This window comes from Micromys minutus (genome assembly GCF_963924665.1).
Source record: "Micromys minutus genome assembly, chromosome: 22".
In the NCBI taxonomy this organism is placed as follows: Eukaryota; Metazoa; Chordata; class Mammalia; order Rodentia; family Muridae; genus Micromys; species Micromys minutus.
This window is the reverse complement of record NC_137957.1, coordinates 5,534,796-5,560,298: the sequence shown is the minus strand read 5'-3', so window position 1 is coordinate 5,560,298 and position 25,503 is coordinate 5,534,796. Positions and strand designations below refer to the sequence as shown.

At 37.4% G+C, this 25,503-nt stretch overlaps 2 protein-coding genes across 2 annotated transcripts; both read right to left on the bottom strand.

Annotated features, from left to right (window-relative positions):
• Positions 1 to 6,452: 6,452 nt before the first annotated feature.
• LOC308434755 (olfactory receptor 6C68-like) lies at positions 6,453 to 7,373 on the bottom strand (the record flags this gene model as incomplete). Its single annotated transcript, XM_080935149.1, has 1 exon — positions 6,453 to 7,373. The coding sequence occupies one exon, from the start codon at positions 7,371 to 7,373 to the stop codon at positions 6,453 to 6,455; it is 921 nt and encodes a 306-aa protein (XP_080791275.1).
• A 16,947-nt stretch (positions 7,374 to 24,320) lies between these two features.
• On the bottom strand, positions 24,321 to 25,265 carry LOC308434722 (olfactory receptor 6C6; the record flags this gene model as incomplete). Its single annotated transcript, XM_080935114.1, has 1 exon — positions 24,321 to 25,265. The coding sequence occupies one exon, from the start codon at positions 25,263 to 25,265 to the stop codon at positions 24,321 to 24,323; it is 945 nt and encodes a 314-aa protein (XP_080791240.1).
• Positions 25,266 to 25,503: the final 238 nt, after the last annotated feature.

The following is a 25,503-nucleotide window of genomic DNA, read 5'->3' as shown; positions in this document are numbered from 1 at the left end:
AAATATTTTGCAGATTTCATGAAGCATATCACAGTTTGCATTTGTACATATATTGGTGAAAGTGTCACCATGGAACACTTCTGTTTGCCTCTAAAATTGCCATGTCTGCAAGAGTAATCATGATTTTATTAGGGGATTTTTCTTGAAAGTCTATGATGTGGTTGGTATAGATTAAATAGTTAGGACTTATGGAGGAAACAAGATGTAACCATATTCTTCCTTACAATGCATGCACAATTTATTTCCAGTGAATCCTATTCCTTCAATTTTAATTTTTGTGGAATTGAAAATGACATCATAAACATGTGGGGTTTTTGTCTAGCAATGTTGTTCTTGAATTTTTCTACTCCTGGTTTTTAAATGGGCAAGTGTGACTAATTTAAAGGCTAAGAAAATAGAACAATGAACAGAGAAAGAAGTGGAAGTAATCAAACTAAAACATACTTACTCTTCTGGAAGGCAATCATGACTTAAGTTGAGCTATAAGCCTGGTTTTCACGAAGGTGAAGCTGAAAGTGCAAGTGTGATCAAATGTATGCACAAACCTTATAAAGATGTACATGGCTGTAGAGAATTATTTTTGCAGAAGATAATGCTCTTTTTGGTTAGCAGGTTCATGTTAAAGATTCTATTCTACTCTAAATTCAGTAACCAATGTATTATGCCTTAAAACTGAAATAAAGACTTATAAAATGATCTGCAGAGTCTTTTGGTAGATAATTTCCAACTTCTCTGGCCCTAAAAGAACTTTAAATTGTGAAGAAAGGTGGTTGTTTTATTATGCTAATCTTTAATGAATATGTAGGTGATAGAGAGAAGAGTCCTTTGGGCCAAACTCAAACAGAATTAATGGATATAATAGTCATTAAATTTTGGCAGAACATCAAATAGCAGAAACCTTGGGACTTATGTCCTTGGGGGACAATAAGGTGCAACAGTTTTATTAGCCACGTTCTAAGGACAAATCAATAACTGACTGACAAAAGACAATTCAGAATTAAAAAAATATGTTTAGAAACATTTATGCACACACACATATAATTGTATCTGTTTCTATATTATAGTACTCTTTTCATTGGCTCTTTGTCTTCCCCCTTTCTTCTTCCTTATCCCTGCAGAAAACCAAAAGACATGAACATTGGCAAAATATCTGTAGAGGTCATGGTGTTTGATTGGGTTGGGCAAAAAAATATGAGAGGGTGGAGGGATAGAGTAATCAGACTGCATTGCATATACTTGTAGAGCTGTCAAACAATAGATTTAATAGATAAAAGGAGATACCTAAGTAATTCCATATTTTTAATAAAAATCTGGCTATCAAATGTCACTTTTTCTCAACTCAAGGGGACATATAGGAGGAAGAGTATGAGATAACTGCTCAAATAAATTGAGGAAAATTTTTTGAAATCTTAGAAATAAAAAGAAAATTTAACTTTATCTGAAAGATATTGAAATTTACCAAAAAATGTATATGTGAGCTTAATGTTGCTTTTTGCCTAGTGTATGGAATTTATGACTTTACACATAGTTTATAATTGAAAAGATAATCACTAGAACCGTGGAGGTCATTAAGTAGTTTAATGTATGTTAGGAAATCATGTGGATATACATATAATCACACAGCACTTATACCCTGAATTCTTGTTTGAAATGGCTCTGTCACCTGTTGTCACCCGGTGTCACTGAAAAATTAATAGAGCAAAATATTCTATTTGTGTCAACCATATGTTCTGTTTGTATAAATGACATTTTAATTTTCTTAAAAATATACTTTAACAGAATGTATATCCACACATAAAAAGTAGCAAGAGTAGATAATATATATTTCTTAGTAATATTTACTGGAATATTTTCCCAGTGAAATTACCAGTTGTTTTATTTATTCATCCAATGACCATTTGCTTCTCATTGTAAACAGATTCATTAGAAACAATTCATTTTTCAGTCATTTCTGGATTGATCTTCTCAAACACATGATTTCTCCTAATTCAGATGAACTGTTTCATTTCTTTAAGAACAGGGACAGAATTAGAGCCAGCTGAACATAGTAGAGGATGAGGAAGGAAGACACTCAACGAAAGACGTTCAAACCTGTTTACAAGTATGGAATCTAAGTACTTGTGGTATTTGTGGTTTTAGAAAACATATTTATATGTTAGAGCAGAAAATGTTAAATGATTGATAAACATTGAGTTTAAAATGACATAGGCTGGATTCTTGTTTCTCATCTGAACATGCCCTTATTTTATATCTGCCCATGGAAAAGTACCCCTTTTGAGAAATATTTTCTCAGAATTTCAAGGAATTTCAACACAAGCCTCAAACCAAAATGAAACAAAAAGGAACAACGACACAAAACAAACAAACAAACAGCAAAACAGTGGAAAGGTAAAGACACATTTTTTTTTTTGGGTCAAATATCAGAAAAACTCAGAAAATCAGCACCTAGACCTGTAATTATTCCAAATTCAGATTCCTAAATGCCATTGGGAGAACTCACAATAATTTTCTTAATTGAACTTGTGGGTAACTTGGCATTGGCCGTGCTGCACTCTGCCCCATTTTCCTAATATTTTTCCAATTTTAATTTATATAGATGTGGTTTACCAGACAATTTGATATCAAACAACATACTCAGCAATGGAATTGAATAATGTAGAGAAATCTCAAATTAGACAGCTATTTTTCTATTTAGAGATCTTCCATTATAGAGTTTTAAGAAATAAGTCATAGCAATAAATTATAAAATAAAATGCTTGTACCCTTCTTCATTCTAAATGAAATAAAGCACACCCCATTCATCAGAAATTTAATTTATTCTTATTTTGAAAATTTTGAGATTATACTTTATACACATTTCGTCCTCCCCTTTCCTCCCTTCAAAACCTCTGTATACCCTTCTAAACTCTTCTTCAAACTCATGGCCTCTTTTTCACCAATAATTATTGCATATGTACATGTGTTCCCTATCCATCTATCCACCTCTCTATCGTCTATATGTGTCTATCTATCTATCAATCATCTATCTATCTATCTATCTATCTATCTATCTATCTATCTATCTATCTATCTATCTATCTATCTCTCTATCATCTCTCTCTATATATCTATTATCTACCTATCAATCATCTATCTATCTATCTATGTATCTATCTATCCATCTCTCTATCATCTCTCTCTCTATATCTATTATCTATCTATCTATCTATCTATCAATCATCTATCTATCTATCATCTATCTATCTATCTATCTATCTATCTATCTATCTATCTATCTATCCATCTCTCTATATCTATTATCTATCTATCTATCATCTATCTATCTATCTATCTATCTATCTATCTGTCTATCTATCTATATCTAACTATCTATTCATCTCTCTATCATCTCTATCTATCTATCTATCATCTATCTATCAATCAATCTATTTATCTATCTATCATTTATCTATCTATCTACCTATCTCTACCTATCATCTACCTCTATCTATCGGTCTATCATCTATCTATCATCTATCTATCTATCTATCTATCTATCTATCTATCTATCTATCTATCTATCATCTATCTGTCTATCTATCTATATCTAACTATTTATTCATCTCTCTATCATCTCTATCTATCTATCTATCATCTATCAATCAATCTATTTATCTATCTATCGTTTATCTATCTACCTATCTCTACCTATCATCTACCTCTATCTGTCTATCATCTATCTATCTATCTATCTATCTATCTATCTATCTATCTATCTATCTATCTATCTAATCTACCCATCTTCCCAAATATGACTTGTTGAGTCCCTATAATGTTACTTGCATATGTGTTTTCGGGACTGTTCGGGTTGCATTGGGCAACCAATTGATGTGTTTCTCCCTGGGGAGGGCAACCTCTCCCACTCCCAGCTTTGCTGGGTTGCCTATAGTTTTTTGGGTAGGAGTACAGCCTAGTGGGCTTTTCCCTGTGCTGTTTGGCACATTCATTAGTCTCATTCTTGTTCTGTTAATTTTTAAGCAGGTCCAGTTGTGACTCGATGTAGCTTCTGGCTTTACTAGAATAGATAATCTCACCTAAAACTCACTGACTATTTGGCTCTTAGAGTCTTTTCAGTCCTTTTCTGCAACACAATGTTCCCTGATCCTTAGGCATGGGAAGACTTTGTAGATGTATCCATCCATTGGAGTTGGGCTTCACAATTTTTCATATTTGTCTAGCTAAGAGTTCAACTACCATATTGAAAAGGAGTAGAGCAGGTAGACAATGTTTTGTGTGGCTGATTTTTTGTGTGTTATTTTTCTACATTTAACATGGTAGTTAAATGTTTATCAAATATATATAACCTTTACTATGTTGAGATATGTTTCATCCACCTCTAGTCATTAAATATTTTTTATCTATGTATGCTGATTTTTGTCAAAATTTGTTCTGCATATATTGAGATCATTTCTTACTTTGAGTCCATTTATATGACTCAGTACTAACAGAATGTGCATGGGTATGGGGCCATCTACTTTTATGGGACACAACCCTGAATAAAACTGACTTTCTTTTTCCTAGAACCACCAGTTACCAATAGTTTCCCAAGTAGGGCTGAGACTTTCTGACAACCTTCCTCCCTTCCCTGCTGTGATTTTTGTCTGGCTTGGTCTTGATCTTGTGCAGGTCTTGGACATGCAGTCACAGCTACTGTCAGTTCATGTGTACAGCCACCCTCATATGTCAAGGAAAATAACAGAGCACAACAACATGGCTTTGTGATCACCATATACTACTAGGTAAAAGGTTACATGTGATTTAATATTATTTTGAGGTATTTAAAACAAACTGTGTATTATACTTCCTGATTCACTTTAAATGTTAGAATCCTTTCTATCTTTAATATAATAAAAAGCTCACAAAGCATAATGGATACAGTATATATTAAATATTTTTATTTGTAAACTATGACTAATAATGCAATTGTGCTTCATGTTAGTTAAAATTAATTTCTGTTGTTCTTGCAACTTATAATAAGCTGTTTTTAATGAACCCATAGAAACTTTGTGTATTGCTATGAGAGTAATCCTTTCATGTTGAGTATGCAAAGTGTTAACTTTTTATTTACATTTTCTCTTCAATATTTTATATAAAATTTCTCAATATTTTATATAAAAGGCTCTTGGTTGAGGAATGGTGCCACCCAGTCATGTCAAAACTTCTATCCCAGAATTGCTCCTGTCTAAAGGAAATACACTGATAAAGAGTGGAGCAGAGACTGAAGGAAAGGCCACCTAAAGACTGCTTCAACTGGGGAATCAATTACATATGCAGCCACCAAACCCAGACACTATTGAGGATGGTAAGAAGTGCTTGCTGACAGGAGCCTGATACAATGGTCTCCCGAGAGGCTCTGCCAAATACTGATGAATACAGATGCCAATGATTGCAGCTAACCATCAGATTGAGAACTGGGACCCCAATGGAGGAGTTAGGGAAAGGACTGAAAGAGCTGAAGGGGTTTGCAACTCCATAACAAAAACAACAATATCAACCAACCAGACCCCCAGAGCTCCCAGGGACTAAACCACCAACCAAATAGTTCACATGGAGGGACCCATGGCTTCAGCTGCATATGTAGCAGAGATTGGCCTTTTCTGGAATCAGTGGGAGGAGAGGCCCTTGGTCCTCTGATGACTCAATCAATGCCCAAGCATAGCAAAATAATAGGGTGGTGAAGCAGGAGTAGGTAGGTAGGTGGGGAAGTAGGGGGTGGGATGGGAGGTTTGTGGAGGGGAAACTGGGAAGGGGGATAGCATTTGAAATGAAGATAAAAAATAACCAATAAAAATTCTCATTTTTCTATACACATTTAAGCTTTTTAGTTAAGTCTGTCATATTTTAAAGTGGAGGAATAACATATCTTGCTTAAAAATGACTTCTCAAGGGAACTGTGTAAAAAATGCATTCCTCCTTATAAATGGGAAAGGAAAATCATATGGAAACAAAGAAAATATGTTCTATTGTAACAATATCTGGTTAGGAATTAAAAGTGACACAGTTTTATATATCACATTTCTCAGTATTTAGTTTTTTAGTAATTAAATTAATAAAAAGTTAATGGCTAAAAAGTTCAGGACACAGGGGTATATGTCTTTAGTTCCACCACTCTGAAGGCAGAGGCAGGCAGATTTCTGTGAGATCTAAGCCAACCAGGGCTACATAGTTTAATCCTGTCTAAGACAATTAGATAATCAATCAAACAAACAACCTAAAACTAATAGCAGCAGCAGCCACAACAACAACAAAATCACCACCACCACCACAAAAATAGGTCGAGATGATTACCTGTAGTCTACAAAATTATAAAGCTTTTTTTTATTTGTAATGAAAAATTAGGTGAGAAGGTGCTTTGGTTAGTCAACTCAAGCATACTTCACTTCTTTAAGAGAAATGCAATTTTCTTAAGTAAGTCATGAGAAGCTCGTTTGACTTGCTTGTTCCTCAGAGTATATATAAAAGGATATAAAAGGATTCAGCATGGGTGATATGGAAGAAATAAGCACAGACACACCTTTGTTAATGGTCACCTCTTCTTTGGCAGATGGTTTGACGTAGATAAAGATGCAGCTGCCATATGTGATGGAGACCACAATCATGTGTGACGAACAAGTTGAAAAGGCTTTTCTCTTTTGTTGAACAGAAGGGAATTTTAGAACTGTCCTTATGATGTATATGTAAGAGAAGACCACACATAGAAGAGTAATGATGAAGGTCAACACTGCGGAGCCTATTACCATCTGCTCGATTAGCCATGTGTCTGAACAGGATATTTTCAGAAGAGGGTTTGCATCACATCCAAAATGATCAATGATATTAGAGTCACAGAATTCCAGGTGGAAACCCAAGCCAAGTGGTGGGAGGATAATCATGAATGCCGCCATCCAACAAGAAACCACCATTGTTCTGCACACCTTGTTGTTCATGATTGTCATATAATGCAAAGGTTTACAGATGGCCACATAGCGATCATATGACATGGTAGCCAGAAGAAAAAATTCAGTTACCCCAAAGAGGTCTGTAAAAAATAGTTGAGTTGCACATGCATTGTATGTAATTGTTCTGTCTCCAGTTGAAATACTGTATAAGAATCTTGGGACACAGGCACTTGTAAATGAAATTTCTAAAAAAGAGAAATTTTGGAGGAAGAAATACATTGGAGTTTTAAGGTAGGGATCCACTGTAGTGAGGGTAATGATAGTTAAATTACCAGTTACACTCAATAGGTAGGTGATAAATAAAAAAATAAAAAGCAAGACCTGCAGCTGAGGATCATCAGTGAGTCCCAGGAGGATGAATGTCGTAATTGAAGTGTGGTTTCTCATTGTCAGCATCAGAAAATTTCCAAACCTAAATGTTAATGTCAGAGAGTCTTGTCTGTTGAACACAATTACAAATCGTTATTGATGATCATTCTTATAAGTATTCAATTAAATGTCTATGTGTCTAAATGTCATGTTATTAATATTCAGAATTTTGGAGTGAGATGATATGTGTTTATATGCCCAGATATGTTAATGGTTTCAGTTAGGTATGCAGGTGATAGCATGTTTATAAATCACATTATGTAGAAAATTAAAGCAAAGCTTCAAAATATTCTCACTACAAACTACACCCTTCCTTTCTTATTTACTTCAGTTAGTTTTAAAACTTTATTTTCTAGCTTCTAATCTTGTTGACTCGAAATGTGCCACTGCATATCTTCCTATGACTTAACTCATAAACAATTAAACAAACATAACTCTTTTGACATGCACCAAGCAGTAGTCTAACTGTACCACATATGTGTAACCACAATTCTTACATTAACCTAGAAACTATGGAAGTCTATTATCTTCACATTATTTTAAAATTTATATGTGTATGCATTTATTTGTGTGTATGTGTGTGTATACACATGCTATAGTACATGTATACAAAAGTCAGAGGACAATTTGTGATGCCTAATTCTCTATTTCCACCATGTGAAAAGCAAGTATTAAACTAAGTATTTCAGGTATGGTGGCAAGAACTTTAACCCACTGTGTCATCTTTAAAATTTTTTTAATTAAAATAGATTTATATCATACATTATATTCTGCTTACAGTTTTTACTCCTCAACTCCTCCCATATACTTCCTGTTTTTTCACCTATTTAAATATAAACATGTTCTCTCTTCTGTTATAATACAAAAGGAATATAAAACAATTAATGATAATAATAATAAATGGTAATAATAATGATACAATAAGGAGAAACAATGATACAGTATATCAATGTGTGATACAAACAAATCAGAAAATGATAAAACAAACTACAGACAAACAGAAAAAATTGACAAAGAAAAAAAGTACAGCAAATGTATACAGATATTTTACTGGCCCCATATGCACTTGAAAATGGAAAGTCTGAGGCATCAAGAGGTAAAACATGTGTCTACTCTCTCCTAAATCAGCAGAAAGTCAGTCTTCAGAATCACTTGTCTTAGTCACTGTCCTCTTGTTACGGAATTATACTTGACTTACTCGTTCATCTTCACAAAGTGTTTCTTTTATGGGTTATCAAAACAAAGGCAGAGTTAGTCTTATTTGTTGTTTAAACCAAAATAGTTGGGAAATAAAAAGAGGACACAGTTAGTTGTGTTGATGTTGGTACTACTGGTGTAAAAGAATAAGTTATGGACAAACACATACACACAAACACACACATACTCACACACACAAATGAATACTTTTGTTCAACTATTTGTTTACTTCACACATAATATCTGAGAGAGATAACAAATACAACAAATTTTCTTGTTTATTTCTCTATTTTTGTTCAATATTTTGTTCCATAAATAATGAAGATTAGAAACTGAGGATGTTATTAATTAAAATCATCAGCCAAGCTAAGGGTAAAGTTCCTCCAATTGTACTGGTAGATATTAACGGTGTTTTAGCCTATACATTACATTTTCAGAACTTATTATTTTACTTGTCTAAAAATAAAATCTTTTGAGATTAAACTATTTTTCTATGGTTTTGAAACATTTTCATCTGAGAATTAGTTTTGAAATTTAGTTACATATTCAACTGAAACATAGTAACTATTCATATTTATGGACTTTAGTGAAACATTTCAGCCCACCATACAATGTGTGGCATATACAACACTTCTAGGATCATTTCTTTCTCTTGGAGACCTTCAAAAGTTTATATGAACTTTCTCAGAAATTTCAGTGAATTGTTGTCTATAGAACATTAGGTACTATTTTCCCATCAACTGTACTGAAGAATTTATTAACATTAGAAAGTCTTGATTCATGTACTGGTAGACCTTCTAGGCTTGAATCTTTCTAAATCAGGCATGCTTATAATTTCTAGGGTCATAATTCCAGAAAATTTTTTTATAAATGATTGTAGAATATTTTTACAAAATGCTAAAACAAGTATTCATTGTTTATTGTTTATAATTAAAGAAAAAAATCATAGCAATATATTTTTCATTCATAACCCCACAGTGTATATATAGAACATACAAGAATACAGATAACACAAGCTGAGTAAAAGATGTTCATACTTACCTTTTGGCTGGAGGTCATTACATGGCATCTGTTGGCAGTTTTTATGTAGGCACCGACAATGAGGCCCAGGTTAAGCAGTGACACTGTATCAGAGATGTAAACACCAAGTTTTCTCAGGGAAACACATTGATCTGAAAAAGGCCTTGAAGTATCCGAGCCCCTGGCATGCACATTTTCCTTGAGAGAGCATCTGTCATTTAAAACACAGGTGTATTTTTGTTTTCTTATGAGCTACAATTCAGTAATGCATAGCATAAATTTCTGGCTTTGTGACCATCAGTTGATTAACTAAGAGGATTTGGGTTTCTGGATGTATTTATCACTAAAGACTGTTACTATTATTATATATATTATAACTATCAGAAAATCAAGGCAAGAAACTAAAGAATAATTGGAGACCCATGTTTAAAGGTCACTTAGGAATCAAGATAATAGCTTTTAGGTAATCAACTTTTCATAGGCAATAATAGGGGAAAGCCCAGGGGATGAGAAAACATTAGACACACTGATAGTTCTGGACAGCAGGAGGCAAACAATACTATTTAAAGTTTTCCCTGTATTGTTCATAGCAATAAGGATAAGATCACTGTATCCTTACAAAATAACTTGTGGACGTTATAAAACTTTTATGATAAAAGTAAAGAAAATGGCAAAAAAATCTCAACAACAAAAATCAGAGATAACACTCAGCAATTAGGTGAGGAAACCTAAATAATCTGTTGCATGTCATTTGTATGACAAAATTTATGTTTTATCATCACATTAGTAATGACAGCTGGCAGTTTAGTTATTTGTTAGCATTGCTTTTCTGAATAGCACACAGCCTCAAGGTTTCATGTGACAATCTTGGCATATGTGATCACTGCTGTAGCATACTATTCATAAAGATGCTATTATCCTCAGATAGAAAATGTCATGTCTGTGTAGTTGTTTTTACTATATTCTATTATACATGTTAAAAATATGTGAGGTCTCTATGTGGAAAAAAGTAATTAATGTGAATAGGAAGAACTGGGGATAATTTTAACATGTCAGCCTGAGAAAAGACATCATTTTTTGTGCATTAAGAATATTTATTTGAAAATGCATTAAGGGAGAAGACAGTAGTGTTAAGAACACGTGGCTCTGTCTAGTCTAAATGATATCCCTGTTAGGTCTTGGGAAGGACTCTGATGCTCATGAGTGAACAAATCTTCAAAGCAGCTATCACTGAAACTGATAAGATTATGAAGATGAATAAAACCGGAACAGAAAGAGGGATGCTTAGATATCTGTGAACAGTTTGAAATAGGTATGTGTGCACTATATTCTAATGGATGATGTTCTGTCTTTTTTTAATATCATCTATCCACCATCAATTTCTCCTATTCTCTAAAATACAGGCCCTTATTTATTTAGCAGACATTTACTAAGAACTTACCATGCACTTCAGGAACATTTTAAGATAGTAATCTCCTTTTCCTCCCTTTATTTTGAAATTTACATTTCAAATGTTATTCCCTTTCACAGTTTCCCCTCCAGAGACCCCTATCCAATCACCCTTCCCCTGCCTCTATGACAGTGTTCCCCCACCCATCCACTCCATCCCATCTCCCTACTCTGGAATTTCCCTACACTGGGGCATCAAGCTTTCACAGGACCAAGGGCCTCTCCTTGCATTGATATCTGACAAGGCCATCTTCTGCTACATATGTAGCTGAAGCCATGGGTTGTTCCATGTGTACTCTTTGGTTGGTAGTAACCTTATTAGAGTCAACAAAGCAGATAAAAGTCACAGCTAGGCATTATTTTCTAATTTTAGGAAGATAGAAACAAAGACAAGGTGTACTGTTCCCTGAACTCCATCCTCTGGCCTATTGCTCTGCCAGCCCCCTAGCCCAGGCCTGTAGAACCAGAGGAACATTTAGGCAAGAACCATCACCAACCAATCCCTTGAATTCTGGGTATACTTGGGGTGCAGTCAGCAGAAGTAAGCAGCATGCTCTTTCCTTAGCTTCATTTTTAGGCCTACAGCTCTGCCTGCATCATAAATATTCTGCCCAAAACAGGGGCAGCCAAATGGACAAAGGCCAGTATAAGAACACAATCAACAAGAGCCAGGACAATAGAGCACCACCAGAGTCCAGCTATCTTACTACAACAAGCCATGGATATCCTAACACAGCTGAAGCACAAGAAGATGACCTTAAACACAACTTTATAAAGATGATTGAGGCCTTTGAAGAGAAAATGAAAAAGTCACTTAAAAACATTCAGAAAAATCTAATCACACAAGTATAAGAAAGGAATAAAACAGTTCAAGACCTGAAAACAGAAATTGAAGCAATAAATAAAACACAAACTGAGGTAATACTAAAGATGGAAAACCTAGGTAAGAGACAGGAACTAGACATAAGCATCACCAACTGAATACAAGAGATGGATGCGAGAATGGTAGAATCTCAGAAGATCCTCTAGAGAACTGTAAAATCTAAACAAAATAGATGATTTTCTAGACAGATACCACTTACCAAACTAAATCAAGATCAGGTAAACTAATAGTCTCATAACTTCTCTCAGGAAATATATATAATTCTAAACATTTCCCAATCAAAATAGCTTAGGGTCAGATGGTTTTAGTACAGAATTCTACCAGACCTTCAAAGAAGACTTAATACCAGTACTCCTTAAACTGTTCTAGAAAATAGAAACAGGAGGAACATTTCCAAACTCATTTTATGAGGCTACTGTCACTCTGATATGTAAATCACACAAAGACTAAATAAAGGAAGATAATTTAAACCAATCTCCCTTATGAACATTGAGGCAAAAATAGTACAAGACTCACAAACTGAATCCAAGAACACATCAAAAACATCATCCACAATAATCAAGTGGGCCTCATCCCATGGATACAAGGATAGTTCAACATACAAAAAATCACCAACATAATCTACCATATAAACAAACTAAAAAAACCCCTAATGATTGTAACTTTAATTTTTCAAACCTTACTTTTAATGATGGTTCTTAAATGCTCAAACCTCTCTTGTAGCCCACCATACACTAGAGGTAGTAGAAATGAATCAATATAGGGGATGTAGACCTGTGTAGAAAGGTTCTTTGGAGCAACTCCTGTATGTGTTATCTAGAAATCAGCAGTCAAGTTCACAGGTCAGCAGGTAGTGGCAGCTTAATCCACTTGTAAACACCTTATGAATACACCAGTAGTCCAGTTTGGTAGTATCAAGTTAGCAACAGTGGTGACACTATTTGAACATCCAGGTCTCAGTCCCAATTTGAGTTAGCAGAAGGGACCTGGATGGATGCCAGGGGAAGTTCTTGGTTGTGCCTCTCAGGGAAATGAAGATCATTAAAGATGTAAGACCCACAGCATTGCACAACTAGCTGCACTAGCAAGCCAACCGCTGTCTCTGTCACTCCATTTAAAATTTATACCCTCCAAATATCATATGTCTTCCAAGTGTCTTGCCTCCACATGGGTCTTGCCTTACCATGTTCATTGATTAGCCTGAGTCTAGAGACTCCCAAAAAATGGAGCTCAACTATGCAGTGTAAGGCAGGCTAATACATATGTGCTATTAGCAAAGAATCCTTTACCATGTGCCCCTTTACTTGTTTGTTTTAGCAGAACATCCTCTCTCATGTGTCTGCTTCTGTGAAACATCCATTCATGAGTCTGTGAAATAGACATTCTTTCACCCATGTCTATTTCAGGAAAATAGTCCTTCATGTGTTTGCCCCAGTAAAACATCATCCAACACAACTGACTTTCCAAAGAACCCTTAAGTTTCCACTTCATATAATTATCTCATTAGAAGCTGACAAATAATTTCAAAAAATTCAACACCCTTCATGTTAAAAGTCTTGGGGTGATCAGGGATACAAGCTACATAGCTAAACACAATAAATTCAATATACAGCAAGTCAATAACCAACATTAACTTAGATATAAAAGTTAAAGGAAGTCCATTAAAATTAGGGACAAGACAAGGCTGCTCACTCTCTCCCTATGTATTCAATATAGTTCTCGAAGTTCTAGCTAGACCAATGAGACAGCTTTAGGAGATCAACGGGATTCAAATTGAAAAGGAAGAAGTCAAATATTGCTATTGTATATGATATGATAGTAAACATAATTGACCTTAAAAATTCTACAAGAGAACTCAAACAACTGATAAACACCTTTAGCAAAGTGGCTAAATACAAAATTCACTCAAAAAAACCATATAGTTTTCCTTTATACAAAATATAAACAAACTAAGAAAGAACTTGAGGGCTTGTTTAGAGGTTCTAGCAGGGGAGCTCAGCTACTTGTATAATACTCTTGACCAAAGACCAGTCCTGTATTTGGGGAAGGCCATCCTCTTCGACCAAGCACACAGCTTCAGGAGGGACGTACATGGAGTGGTGAGGGAGGAAGGGGACACCTGCCTAGCCAGCTGGATCAGCTGAATCAACCCTGGTGATTAATGGAATGACAGATGTTGCAGCCAGATACAAAAAATATTCAATGAAATTAAAAAAAGGAAAGAACTTGAGGAAACAACACCTTTCACAATAGACACAAATAATATAAAATATTTTGGTACAACTCTAACCAAACAAGTGAAAGACCTGTGTGACAAGAACTTGAAGTCTCTGAAGAAAGAAATTGAAAAAGATAACAGATGATAGAAAGATCTTCCATGCTCATGAATCTGCAGGGTTATCGTAGTAAAAATGGCCATTCTACCACAATCAATCTACAGATTCAATGTAATTGCCATCAAAATTCCAATACAATTCTTCATATATCCTTAAAAAATAGCAATTCTCAACTTCATATGGAAAAACAAAAAACCCAGAATAGGTAAAACAATCCTTTAAATTAAAATAATTTCAAACTGGACTACAGGGCAATATTAATAAAAGCACATGGTATTGGCATAAAACAAGGCAGATTGTTCAGTGGAATAGAACCAACAACCCAGAAATAAATCCATACATCTAAAGACACTTGATTTCTTGACATATAATGGAGACATACATTGACATACACTGGAGAAAAGAGAGCATCTTCAACAAATGGTGCTCTTTTAACTGGATGTTTGCATGTAGAAGAATGCAAATAAATCCATGTCTATCACCATTTCCAAAAGTCAAGTCTAAGTTTATTAAAGACCTCAACCTAAAACTAGATATACTAAATCTAATAGAAGAGAAACTGTGGAACTGCCTTAAACTCATTGGCACAGCAGACAGCATCCTGAGCAGAACATGAATAGCGTAGGCACTAAGATAAACAATTAACAAATGGAATCTCATAAAACTGGAGAGTTTCTCTATGTCAAAGGACACCATCAATAGAACAAAATGGCAGACTACAGAATGGGAAAAGATCTTCACCAACACTGAAATCAACAGAAGATTAATATCCAAAATACGTACAAAATTCAAGGAACTAGATGCCCACAAACCAAATAACCTAACTAAAAGATACATAACTAAATAGATATTTTTCAACAGAGAAATTTCTAATGGCTGAAAAGGATTTAAAGGAATGTTCAATGTCTCTAGTCATCTGGGAAATACAAATCTAAATGATTCCGAGATTCCGTGTTTCTTCTCTCAGAACGGTAAGATAAAAAAGAAAACTCAAGTGACAACACATGCTGGAGAGGATGTGGAGCAAAGAGAACATTCCTCCTTACCTTATGGGGGCACAAACTTATACAACAACTTTGCAAATTAATTTATTAGTTTCTCAGAAAATTGGGAATAGTTAAACGATAAGACCCAGCTATACAACTCCTGGGCATATACCTAAAACATGCTTCACCATACCACAAGGACACTTGTTTAACTATCTTCATAGTAACTTTATTCATAATAGCCATAAACTGGAAACAATGTATATATGTATAAACTGAAGAAATGACTAAAAAATGTGCATCTACAGAATAGTATTCAGCTATTAAAAAGAAAGTCATTACAACTTTTGTAGGCAAATAGATGAGCTTGAGAATATTACCCTGAATGAAGTAATCTAGTCCCAAAAGGACATACATGGTTTTTACTCACTTATAACTGGATATTAGTCATAAAATACAGGTACTATGTTATGCTGCACAAACACAAAGAAGCTAAACAAGAATGTAGGCCCAACTGAGGAAGCTTGACTCTCACTTAGAAGGGGAAATAAAATAGTCATAAAAGGCTGATGGTGGGAGGGAACTGGGAGGGAGAGGTGATTAGGAAGGGAATGGTGAGTTTCAAGAGTAGGTGTTTTAGGTAAGAACAGGAGAGATGGCCAGATGATCATGATAATAAAAATATGCAACTGACAGGGGCAAGGAGGTAGGGGGCATTTCCGGGACAAGATATATATGTGAGATAACATAGGTATCCAAGAATCAATGGGCCTGTTCTTAACTGTGACTCACAGAATTGGGGATATGGAACCTGAAAAGGCCACCTTCTGTAGTCAGGTAAGAAACTCAGGGGAGCGATAGAGACACCAACCCACCCACAAAATTTTTGACCCCAAATTTATACTGTGTACAAGAAGATCAGGCATGGATGATGAATCAGACACAGAGGGAAAGACTAACCCCAAACTGGCCCAACTTGAGATTCATCACATGGGCAAGCACCAATCCTTAACACTATTAACAATATTCTGTTAGGTTTGCAGACAGAAGCATGCTGTCTTCTGAGAGTTTCCACCCAGCACCTGACGAGACAGATAAAGAGATTCACATCCAAACAGTGGATAGAGCTTGGGGACTCTATGGAAGAGTTGGGGGAAGGATTGTGAGCCACAAATGGGATAGAAAGTCCACAAGAAGACCAACAGAGTCAACTAACCTAGATAGACCCTTGAGGATTCTCAGAGCCTGAACTGAAAGAGTTAAAATTTCAAGTGAGCCCCCACTAACCCTGCCTTGAGGACAAGTATGTCTCAAGGCTGAGAACAAAAACCGCAGACACCAGACCACCTGGTATCAATAAGGTCTGACTCTGAAGTCCTGAGAAAAACTAGTATGAAGGTCAGTGTGTCCCAAAAGAGAGTGGTCTGGAGTTAAAGCATATCCAAAAGCAGACAGAATGCTAATTTAAATAAACCAATAAAATTGTTATGTGCTTGTTGCTAACTGTCTATGTAATTTTCCCTATAAATATATCCTAATTGAGTTCAGGGTCAACTCCTCTATCTCCTGAGTGATATATGTGTTGTCCCAGAGCTCTGGGCTCCCCCGCCCTTAAATAAGCCTTTTGCCTGATTGCAGCAAGATTAGATCTTTGTGAGTTCTTGGGTTCGCATTCTCCTGGTATTAGAGTGAGGGGCTTCCCCAATCCAGGGGTCTTTCAGTTGGGGGCTTGCCCTGGATTTTGCAACCACCCAAGACTCGGAGACCCTCTTGGAGGTAAAAGGGGATTCCCCAATACCCCAATTTGAGTATGTCTGAGTATGTCTGAGTGGCCGTTGTCTCTGTCTCTATTCTGATCTGGGTCTGAGAAGCGCTTTTGGTTTCTCAACTGCTTCTGAAGCTCTAAAGCTTCTTTAGCTGTCATTGACAGACATGTCTGGGTGACCACAAGCTGTAGCCCTGGAGGACGTCCTGGGAAGTCTAGAGGAACCCCAGGGATGCCTGGGAGATTCCCATCTGGGTGCTGGTGAGGATGTGGTAGCTCTCCTGGCCATTTGTATTTCTGGAGTGGTTTTGTCTGTCTAGGTGGAGACAGGCATCTGTTAGTCTTTGTCTATGTGTCTTAGGTTTCTGTTTTGTGTTACTTGTGACTGTGACAACTCCTCTGAGTTTGACTTTGTTTGACTGAAGTTAGGGACAGAAAACACACTATGTCAGTTAAAGTTAAGAAGGGAAGGTAGCAGACTTTCTGCATCTCCGAGTGGCCAGACTTTTCAGCATCAGCTGGCCTCCCGAGGGCACTTTCAACCTGAGTATAATTTCTGATATTTAAGCTATTGTCTTCTAGGAAGGACCAGAACCGTGCGTGTGCAGAGAGGAGGCTATGAGGAGAGGGAATGAGTGCGGGGAGCAGTAGGGCCTGGCTGGCCCAAGGGCACCCTCGCCTCGCCTCAGCCCTAGACAGAGGCCAAGAAGTTTGGAGACAGTGGGGTAGTGAGAAGGCAGGGTGTCTTCTACCTACAGTTGCTAAGCTGCAATGGCCCTGTCCTGATGACATGGCGGGGGCCTGCAGGTGAAAAGGAAAAGGCAGGCATGACTCCCATGAGCTCAGTGAAGCGGCAGCTCTCTTCTTCTCCTGCCCACCCCCCCCCCCCGCTCCCCCACCTGCCAGGCCTGAAGTGGCAGTGTGATGAGCTGGCCTGCTGCCCCAGCTTGGGAGGGTTTGATGGTAGGCAGGCTCAGGGCTGGTCCAATTGCTTCTGCTTAGAGGCAGGAGAAGGGAGTTACTGACAGTTTCCTGCTGTGATCTCTGATGGCAGGTCTTAAAGGAGCCATGAGGTGCTCCACCAATTTGGCTTAGGTAAGAAAATCTGGGAAAGGGAGAAAGAGAGAGTAAAACAAACAAACAAACAAACAAAAAAACCCAACCAAACAGATGTGTCTGGTCAGGGAGATAAAAAAAGACACTGAGTGTAAAAAGAAAAGTAGACAAATAGGAGGGGAAGAGAAAGTGATTAGACAGCAGCAGTCAAGTAGAGAGAGGGACTGAGAGAAGTGACATAGACAAAGGAGAGAGGAAGAGAGAGAGAGAGAGAGAGAGAGAGAGAGAGAGAGAGAGAGAGAGAGAGAGAGAGAGAGAGAGAGAGAGAGAAGTGACACATACAGAGAAAAGAGAGAGAAAAAGAGCAGGAAGCAGAGGAAAGAAAATAGGAGAGATCTTAGAAAAGAGAGAGACAGGGAGTTAGGAATCAAGTCTGGCACTAAGAAGAAGCCTCTTGACAAGTATAAATATGCTTTATATAAAGCAAAAGACTGCTGGGCCAGAGACTATCCCAACAACAAGAAGAAAAGGGGACCCCAGCAACAGGACCCCTGGACCCATGGCTCCAAAGTTCTGACCATACAGTTCCTTGTAGATGCAGGGGATTAGTCCTCTGTCAGAGACAAAGATATTCATGAACTACCTGAAGATCTGTGTGTCCCGCGCAACCGTCTCACCAGCAAGAACGACGTGGCACACGAAATAGGATTTTTCTGCGGTAAAGCTTTAATGCTTTCAAGAGGCAGAGCATAAGCTTGCAACACATAAAGACAAAGAAGACCCTGAATTATCTAGCCCATCCCCTTATAAAGGGATCAGTCCTCGCCTTGGACGTGGAGCCCCCTGATTGGTTGAAACTCATCAGGCCATATGACACCACGGGAGAGGCAGAGCTCAAGGAGTGGAAAGTTACCCAGCATGTACGCACATGACTTGTTTACTGCTAACTCCAGCTGGATGTCAGCACCATCTTGTAATGGAGAATGTGCAGGCAGCGCCCCACATCTGTGGATCTCAGAGTGGGCCGGGTATCCCACTTATTTATAGTAATGCCAGACTGTCCTTACCCTTGGTGGGGAGAGACCTCCTGACTAAGAAGGGGCACAGATTCACTTCCACTCTGATGGACCACAGGTTAGAGGACCAAAAGGAGAAACAGCCTGCCTCAGATCAGATTGACTGGTGGCTGTAGGCACATCCACCAGAGCTGATAGCTGCGTGTCAGTACCCCATGTCAAAGGAGGTGCAAGACAAGATCAAGACATGTCATCTGGCTACTCCAACTTGGGGTTCTGCATAAGTGTCAATCAGCCTGACTGGTGCAGAAATCTGGAACCAACAGCTGCTAGACAGTTCGAGATCTCTGAGAGGTAAAAAAAACAGATGGCTGATTTCTACCTCATGGTACCTAACCCCTATAAACTTGTTGAGCTCATTGCCTTCGTCAAGAAGCTGGTATACAGTACTATACTTGAGAAAATGCATCAATGGACTTATCTAGAGGTAGAAAAACTTGTAAAGACTGTCTTAAGGTCAAATTCTTTTGTGCCAGATTTGAGTAGATAACTGTTTGCGATGCCAGAAAGCAAATGTATGTAGGATGCCAGAAAAAAAAGATAAAACTGAGGTTTACTAAAAAGTAGATTTTATAGAGACTAAGCCAAGAAGATATAGACCCTCATTTGTTGCCCAGGTATGTCAGATATTAGCTCATTTCCTGGGGGCCAATTGGAAATTACGTTGTGTATATAAATCCTAGAGTTCAAGACAGGTAGAAGGGATAAATAAAACTCTAAAAAAGACCAAAATTGGCCCCAGAGACTGTCCTCCTCCCCTTCGCCCTGTTCCATGTACAGAACACCCCTGACCCCTTTGACCTAACACCTTATGAGATCCTGTGTGGGGGACTGCCACTGCTCACTGAGTAGGGTAGAGTGGATAATCCTAATGCTGTTTTTCTAAACCTTTGTTTGCCTGCTAAAAGGCCCTTGAGGTGATGTCAAGCCTGGGAACAACTAAAAGAGGCCATGAGATGGAAAATGTACTCCACCAGTTCCAGGTCGGAGACACTATCCTGATCTGATGCCATCGAGTGGGAAACTGAAACCTCACTAGAAAGGACCGTATCTAGTGGTTTCGACAACTCCTAGCAGTTATATTGAAGCTTGGAGTGGCTGCGGGTGTGGGAACAAACACAGCAGCATTAATACAGACTCCTCAATATTTCCGTACATTGAGATCCACAATAGATGAGGATTTATAAGCTCTAAAACAATCCATATCTAAACTTAAAGAGTCACTGAACCCCCTCTTTGAGGTGGTCTTGCAAAACAGAAGGGGACTAGACTTACTGTTCCTTAAAGATAGAGGGCTATGTACTGCCTTAAGAGAAAAATCTTGCTTTTACGTAGATCATTCAGTGGTGATTAAAGACTCTATGAGTAAGCTAAGAGGAAGACTAGATCAAAAGAGAGAGAGAGAGAGAGAGAGAGAGAGAGAGAGAGAGAGAGAGAGAGAGGGAGAGAGAGAGAGAGAGAGACAAAAAAATCAACAAAAATGGTTTAAAAAATAGTTTAACAGATCCCCATGGGGGATGTACTACTCTAATCTCCTCATTATTGGGGCTTCTTTTAATTTTGCTTTTGCTTCTTACATTTAGACCATGCATCCTTAATAAGTTAGTAGCCTTTGTTAGGAAAAGAGTTAGTGCAGTGCAGATTTTAATGCTTCGCCAGCAATAACATGCATTAAGAGACTCCAAGTAAACTAAAGACAGTGAGTTCTAAGATTAGAACAAACCACTAAAAGAAGTGGGGAATGAAAGAGTTAAAATTTCAAGTTAGCCCCCACTAACCCTGCCTTGAGGACAAGTATGTCTCAAGGTTGAGAACAAAAACTGCAGACACCAGACTACCTGGTCTCCATAAGGTCTGACTCTGCAGTCCTAAGAAAAACTAGTATGAAGGTCAGTGTGCCCCAAAACAGAGTGGTCTGGAGTTAAATCATAACCAAAAGCAGACAGAGAATGCCAATTTAAATAAACCAATAAAATTGTTATGTGCTTGTTGCTAACTGCCTATGTAATTTTCCCTATAAATATGTCCCCCTAATTGAGTTCGGGGTCGATTCCTCTATCTCCTGCATGAGATATGTGTCATCCCCAGAACTCTTGCCTCCCCACCCCCTTTTAAATAAGCCTCTTGCCTGATTGCAACAAGATTAGATCTCTGTGAGTTCTTGGGTTCACATTCTCTTGGTACTAGAGTGAGGGGCTTCCCCAATCCAGGGGTCTTTCAGAACTATCAAAGAGCATACATGATCTGGTCCTAGGCCTCCCTGTTCATGTACAGAAGATATTCAGCTTGTCCATGTGGATCCCAAAGAACTGAAACGAGGGATATCCCAAAAGCTATTGCCTATACATGGGATATAGTCTATCTGGGCTGCCTTGTCTGTCCTCATTGGGATAGGAAGCACCTAGCCTAGCTTCCAAAGTGCCAGGGTGTGGGGATATTCATGGGAAGCCAACTTGCTCAGAGGGGAAGGGGAGGGGTTATTGACGTGATAGGTTCAAGTCCACACTTTTCTAAATACCAGATCCTCTCTTGCTGCTCTTGCCTTCGTTATCACTTTAAGAGAACTGTGAGACAGGCATCTGTGTGTCTTTAGATGTTTGGATGTTATCTTTACTAAGTGGTCCATAGTTCAAAAAACAGTACTCACGGGACAACTCTGTGGGCTGCATTTTCCCTATACTTGGAGAAGGTAGGCCAGAAATTCTTGTCTAATCTGTACTGAGTGTTTGGTAAGATGAGGAGGGGTAGAGTGTGTGATGTGGGGATGTGAAGTGCATGTGCACCCATATATGGAAGTAGGAGGAAAACTGGGGAAAGTTCTTATCATGGCTTCTGGGAATCAAACCCAAGTGGTCCTCCTGGCATGGAAAGTGTTTGAATCATTAAACCATCCTGACTCCTCTCAAGATAAGTTCTTAAAATTCTTCTTAAATATTAATTATGATCAATTTGCAATGCATAGAGTTATTTAGCACCCTTGTAGAGTTTGTACCTGCCTTTACCTTTGTATTCTTTCATTTAATGTAGAACTGTGATTTAGCTTTAAAGATCAGTAATCTCCAGACTTTCTAGCTCTCTAACTATACAAAATGCTGATGTTACCTTCTAAAAAATCTTAAAAACTTTCTTTCTTATTCTGAGGGTTAAAAGCTACTGGCTTAAGGTTGATGCCTCAGTCCTTTTTAGAAGAAGAACAATACACTCATGGGAGGAAATAAAAAGACAAATAGAGGAGCAGGGTTTGGAGAAAAGATTATCCAGAAACTGCCTCACCTGGGGATCCACCACATATGCAGCCACTAAACCCAAGCACTATTGCTGATGCTAAATAGTGCTTACTGGCAGGGACCTAATATGGTTGCCTCCTCAGAGGCTCTGCCAGAGCCATACTGATACAGAGAAGGATGCTTGCAACTAACCATCAGACTGAACACGGAGAACCCAATGAAGGAGCTAGAGAAAGAACTGAAGGAGATGACAGGGTCTGCAACCCCAATGAAAAGAACAAAATGGTCAACTAATCAAACCCACCACAGCTCTCAGGAACTAAAGAGCTAACCAATGAGTTTGCATAGAGAGACCCATGGCTTCAGGTGCATATGCAACAGAGGATAGAGCTCTCTGGCAACAATGCTAGGAGAGAGACCTTTGGTCCAGCAAAGGCTTGTTTTCTCAGTGTAGGGAATGCCAATATGCTGAGGTGGGAGAGGGTGGTTGGGAGACTAAGCACCTTCATGGAGGCAATAGGAGGGGGAAGGGAATGGGGTAAGAAGATAACATCTGAAATGTAAATACAGAGAACACCCCCCCCCCAAAAAGCCACTGGCTTAAGCAATTAACACCTGTTACCTAACAGCAGGCTGGGATTAAGTAATCCAATTTAGTAACCTTTGTTTTATCTCAGCAGAAACTGCACATCTCTAGTTTTCTGCCTGCAATTGAAGTTGCAGGAAAAAAGGGACACTTTGGAAAGTGAATTTAGCTTTTATTTCTCATTTGTAAAAAGTTACCTATGAAATATCTCTAAGAAAAAAGATCAAAAGCACTAAGATCCTAAGTGGGGCAAGGGAAATTTGCTCACTCCTCTCTTTGTCCACAACACTTATAAATCTTTTTGAATACATAATCACATGATAAAAAGTTCATCACAAGTTTGCACATAAATTAAAATCATAAATTGAAATAGAAGTTTACAACAGAGAATGTTTACATGCATGTCCATTAGGAGTAATTATCTAGCTAAACATTTAACACCTGTCACAGCTCCACAGGTTCACTGAAAGTTAAAAAAAACATAACTTTATTTTTTAAGTTATTAGTTATTAGTGAAGTTATTTTAATAGATAAAACCAGTCAATATTTTATCTTCTGTCCTAGCAGCTAAAATAAATCATTAGTTCCTTCTTTATCACCTATGGTTAATGGTTTTACAACTTTTTGGAATGTGCTCTGGTACAAGAAAATCTGCTTACTTTCAGAAGCAATAAATAGTGACACATGGAAGACTGGCAGAGTTCTCATTGCAGTTTGACGATCAGAAGGGACCTAATTGCAGTTCCACTATAAAGAGCTTAATTAATACTTATATAATTTTAGAAATTCTTAAAGGATCATCATAAAGAATTGAAAATCCTTATATATTCTTAATACATAGTGATTGTTATATATGTTTAATAGTAACAGGAAAATCATATTAAAACCAGGAATCTTTCCTAAAATGATTTTATCCAGGACCTTGTATATGGGAGCAAACTATTGTAGATTATTTTAACACAGGAAGATCACATGCTAATTATTAGCTTGTCCTATGACGGCTCATGGCATTTTGAAAGATTTTTTCCCATAAAATTCCATAAAAGTCACCCATCTGTCCCACAATATGTTTAAGACATTTAATATAATGATAATTAAAGTCTACTTAAATAAAAATAATGTTTCTCCCAATGAGTAGAATAATAATAAATATACATTGCATTGATGTTTAATCAAATAGCAAATCACACACAGAAAATTGTTACTGTACAATGTTTTTTTAATTCAATACAGTGCTTTCTGGAAATGGGTATGGAATAAATAATAACATATACCCACATATAATTGCATGTTTTTTTAACTGCAGCATGATTGTGTTCTCTTGAAAGATGTTTTTCTTGAAATTCCCTAAAAATTACCCATTTGTTTTAAACTTTGTGTTTCAAAAACAATTTTAAACTTTGTGCTTTGAAAAGCTCAAAGTTTTTCGTAATACATCCCAGAAGACTTCTTTCACCTGCTGGTTTCTTAGTGTATAAATGAAGGGGTTCAGGAGAGGTGCAATTGAAGTATACAGCAACGCTACACCTTTAGACACAGTTACTCTTTCCCTTGCAGAAGGCTTTATGTACATGAAGATGCAACTTCCATATGTTATGGAGACAACAATCATGTGGGAAGTGCAGGTGGAGAAGGCTTTGGTTCTTTGCTGTGCAGAAGGGAAATTCATAATAGTCTTAATGATGAAAGAGTAAGAGAGACTCACTAATACCAGGGTGACTACAAGTGTCACCACCGCTAAGACAAAGGACATCATTTCCAGGACATGAGTGTCTGTGCAGGAGATCTGTAAAATAGGAGAAGTTTCACACATAAAATGATCAATTATCCTGGAATCACAGAAATCCAACTTCAGACCCATTGCCAATGGGGGAAAGATGATCAAGAACCCAGTCACCCAGGAGCTGATGACGAGTTGGTGGCACACTCTGCTGTTCATGATGATGGGGTAGTGAAGTGGTCTGCAGATGGCAACATATCGGTCATAGGACATGGCAGCTAGGAGATAAAATTCTGTGACTCCCAGCAAAAGAATGAAAAACAGCTGAGATGCACAATTATTATAGGAAATAGTTTTGTCTCCAGTCACAATAGTTGTCAAGAATCTGGGAATACACACTGTTGTGAACATAATTTCCAAAAAGGAGAAATTACGGAGAAAGAAATACATTGGAGTTTTGAGGCGAGGGTCCAGCAGGGTTAGGAGCACAATGATTAAGTTCCCCACCAGGCTCATCATGTAATTGAGAAAGAGAAACAGAAAAACCACAATTTGCAATTGTGGGTCATCTGTCAATCCCAAAAGAATGAAGTCAAGTTCTATTGACTGATTTTTCATCCTCATACGTGAGCCTTAGCAAACAAACATAGGACACTAAAAACAAAATATTTTATGTGCATTAGAATTGTTTTGTTTTGTTTTTATTTGTTTACATCCCTGATGTTGCCCTTCTCCTGGTCCACTAAAATTTTGGCTAGATAACATTTGAAAATTGATTTTATGTTATCACCCCTTTGGGGAAAATGCTGTAAAGTCGGTTTTCAAATGTTTTTCAGCCAGAAATTTCAGGTGACAC